Source organism: Dendronephthya gigantea, unplaced genomic scaffold (assembly GCF_004324835.1).
Source record: "Dendronephthya gigantea isolate DGI-Jeju-01 unplaced genomic scaffold, DenGig_1.0 000033F, whole genome shotgun sequence".
Classification (NCBI taxonomy): Eukaryota; Metazoa; Cnidaria; class Anthozoa; order Malacalcyonacea; family Nephtheidae; genus Dendronephthya; species Dendronephthya gigantea.
The window spans coordinates 1,179,112-1,183,340 of record NW_021163043.1 but is presented as its reverse complement, the minus strand read 5'-3'; the positions used below and the strand labels follow the sequence as shown (position 1 = coordinate 1,183,340).

At 38.2% G+C, this 4,229-nt stretch overlaps 1 protein-coding gene across 1 annotated transcript; it reads right to left on the bottom strand.

Annotated features, from left to right (window-relative positions):
• Positions 1-520: 520 nt before the first annotated feature.
• Positions 521-2,731, bottom strand: LOC114525231 (phospholipase D zeta 2-like). The gene has a single exon (XM_028546454.1). It carries the CDS (start codon positions 2,610-2,612, stop codon positions 549-551), a length of 2,064 nt encoding a protein of 687 aa, XP_028402255.1. The 5' UTR covers positions 2,613-2,731; the 3' UTR covers positions 521-548.
• Between the last annotated feature and the right edge of the window lie 1,498 nt (positions 2,732-4,229).

Genomic DNA, 4,229 nt, shown 5'->3' with positions numbered 1-4,229 from the left:
CTCAAAGTGCATGGCGTATATGCGCCTAAGAGGTTGATTTCCAAAGCGAAACGTATAGCAAAGCGGTAACTGTTGTGCCACTTCATCCCCCCCCACCCCCCAACCTTTGAAACGTGTCACTTAATTTGCATTTTGAGCCCCCTCCTCCCAATCGTAATTTGCTTCTGACAGCATTGGAAAATTTAAATTCTAAAACATAATTTGGAAATTCATAACCTATAGCATCGTTAATCCAGGAATTAAATTTAGAATTTCCTGAAGTAATGCCATTTTGACTATATATTATAACGCTGGATCTGCTAATGGTCAGTACAGCATAGCAATAACGAGCAATTTCATTGGCTAACGAGCGTGCATTGTGAGGCCATAATGCACGCTTATAGTTTTTAAAATTCAGCATTAGCTATTAGCCATAAAGGCACGCGACTCGTTTTTTATTGAAATATTTAAACAAGGCCATAGATTTTAAGCGTAACAATTATATTACTACAATATAATTGGATATCACATGACAGATATATTTGTCATAAATGAATGTGAATTCCTGATCAATTGAACGTTTCGATGCTGCTATCAATCAGTTTGTATACGACTTCAACTTTTTCTTGTTCTACGCGTGCAGTAAGAGCCTCCATTTTAGCCATGACATGGACGACTTCTATATTTGAAGGTGCCGGTATTTTCGCCAACGGTGTATACTTAACCAGATTTCCTGTTATTTGCTCGAGAATTTTCCGTTCAGACTCAGTATTTTCACATAACAAAGAAATATCTTGAGAACAGTATGTTGCTTCAACATCTTCAAAATTAACTTTCCGAATTGTGCCAAACGCTTCTTCAAACAAATCGTTATTTTTTGATGCGCGATGACGTATATTTCTAATAGAATTGTTGCCCAGGGGATCATCGATACTTATATACTCCTCGTTGTCCCCGACTACTCCTAAATGCTCCTTCAGTAGATCACATCTCAAGCTATGTGCAAATTTCCCCATCTTGAAATCTACACCATTCATTTTACCATCCAGATATTCCAAATCCTCTATCAAGACAGCGACTTCAGAATCTCTTCCTCCCAGCATGCTGCGATCATTGATATTGGCGGATCCAATGATTGCTAAACGATCATCGACTATCATGATTTTACTATGAACATACACAATCTCAGTAACGAAACGCGTTCCTATCAGATCGTATGTACGCAGGCTGAATAGAGAGAAGTACTTCATTGCAGATTCTTGTGAAATATTTTCTTTCTCGAGTTTACTAAATAGCGAATCTTCTCCTTCGAAAAGAGTGCTTTCAATCCAAAAAGTCACAGTTCGTAAAGCTTTTCCATTCGCATCTTCGTCGTCCAAATCTCCAGGGAATTCGGGTTTAATGGGAATAATAATCATGACATGAAAATCTTCATTGGCTTTGTGGGCGCGGACAATCCTTTCAACAAGCGCTGACTGGATCTGGTTTTTAACTTTTAGTAAGATACCATCTTGGGATGAAATGAAGAACTGGTTTTCAATATAGATGAAGTGTTGAGCATTCTTTATCGCATCCAAATAAGCGCAATATATGGAGTCCTCGTGTTTCACACCAGCCGACCAGTTGTCCACAGATCTTAGCATTTGAATACTTACGTTATGGCCGCCGGATTTGAACACGATTTCTTCCGCTTTGGTTTTTTTGCCTGCAAAACGTTCTCTTGCACGGTAAGCAGTGCTTTGAAAGTAGCGGTGAAACACGTCCAGATATCTCGCCCACCAAGTTTTGGTAATAACATTGTATCTGTCTCTGAAATGAGACACACAATCATAAACAGCTTCTCCAGTGAACGCACAGCTTACATCATGCCAAGGCATGCGAGGAATTTCCTTTCTATCAACACCATCGTAACCCTTCAATGGTTCGTCCCAATCCGTTTCATTCTTCTTGTTATAAAACGTGTTTCTGTAATCTTTGCCAATCCACCGAGCATGGTTTCTATGACTACGAGGATTCTCTTGGTCATCTGAAACTTCGCTTCCGTTCACAGCTGAATGTATGGGGTATTCATCCATCAATTCGTGTTTACGAGTGTCCCAGCGACCATAGCATAGATCAATACCGCCAACAAAAGCAACACTACCATCAACAATGACTATCTTCTCATGGTGACTCCAGCGAAACAAATTCAGTGCTCCAGTGATGAAATCAGGATGACGGTGAACTTCGATGTTATCATGATTATCAAGTAGTTTCACGACGTGACTGCTTCCAAGATCTATAGCTTGTTGCAACTCCTTGTATAATAATATTTTCACTCGAACGCCCTCGTCAGCCTTTCTCAACAACATCTTGTCCAGTCGCCAATACAAGCTATCAACTCCGGAATCAGGTCTTTTCATAAAGATTTCAGGATTCATTTGCCAGTCGGGTATCAGAATTTCTGCTTCGGCAGTCTCGATAGCATCAGCCACAGCGGACATGTAATCCTTGCCGTCAACATACCATAGAGCTTTGCTGTTCTCACGAACTGGAGCAAATGATCCATGGCGATTGAGCTGGTAGTTCTTTCGTGATAGGATTTTGTAACCTATTACGATTGCTGCCACTGAAATACATATCAAGTCCAACATTTTTAGAAAAGTTCCTTATTGCTCACGGCAATGCTTCGCTGTAATTATGAAAAGCTTGTGCAAGTCAGATGGCTATATGTAAGGGCAATTTGCAAGTAAAATTTCTTTACCTCAACGAAATCTCAAAGATTTCTTGTCTTAAGGAGCTAAACTTCCTCTTCAAGTTACAAAAGTGATCTTCTATAAAACGAGACAAAAAAATGTTTCAGAAATTCAAAAAGTGTTCTGAAATCTCATCACAAAAATTGTCGTTTTAAACAAATACCTCACGAATGGTTTTGGTTTATGAGGAACGACTTGCGTGTATCATACTTGGCAAGGATGGAGGTCATTAAGAAGTTAAAAATATGGACGACATCAAAGAGTTCTTTCTTAACTGGATCAACAAAACTTCCTTCTGTTAACAGTCCAAAGCTATACAGCATTAATTATATTAGCTGAGAGCCCGTGTCGTTTGTTCGCGTCGAACTTTCAGTAACTTTAGATTGATTTACGTGCTTTAAAGTTGTTATTTTAATATCCAAAGCAACTTGAGTTATAACTTTGACATATACAAGAACTTCATTTATTGAAAATCATCAAAAAGCTCTGCGACAACTATTGCCGCCAAATTTGCTCGTTTCAAATCAACTGAATTGTCGTCTTAAACTACACTAAAGTATCAAATAAGACTACACTATGCAGTGTGTCCCAAAAAATTCCCAATATATATGAAGGTATAAACATTTCAATTCGTTAGTATGCTGATTAATTTTGCTATTATCCTAAAGTATAAGTCATTCCTTGTATACTTTCTTTTAATATTTTAGCTATTTTTCGTAGTACACCAACTTCTAGTAAATATCAGCATGGACGTGAATCACTATAGCTAATATTCGCTGTGCATGAAGAAGCTTATGAACAAAATATGGTATATTGTTTTTGGCCAGCGATTTGCGCATAAAAAATTGCTTTTCGGGCAACCCGATCCTGATCATGAGAAGGAATAATTTCCTCGGTCTCCCAGCATGCAGCGATCATTGCGTCCTTAGCTGTTCTCACGAACATGAGCTAATGATCCATGGCGATTGAGCTCTGGGTTCTTTCATGATAGGATTTTCTAACTTATTACGATTTCTGCCACTGAAACACATATCAACTCCAACCTTTTTGAAAAAGGTTCCTTATTGCTCACGACAATTTGCGAGTTAAATTTCTATACCTCAACAAAATCTCAAAGATTTATTATATTTATATATTATCGTCGTATTACCGACTCGTGTGATTTCTTTTGATATAGCAATTGAACATGAATATATGAATTTACACCCCTTAATCAAGCTTCTAGCGACGGCCCGATCTGGGTACGTCTGTGCCGTTTTTCGATGTATATAATTATGTAAACATTATTACAGACTGACTTAATTAATATTAACTTTGGCCATTAGGGCCCAGCACGGACACGGTCGTCACCTCGCAACGCTTTGAACGTTGAAGAAAGGGTTTGGTTTTTTTGTTAGAAAAGAGGAGCATCGATTATACTTTATACTAATACATATGAGCCTTTAATCGATTCATCTGTTCATCCGCTTCTATCTATAGACGTTGTATGATACTATAGTTAAATGCGGTTGTATT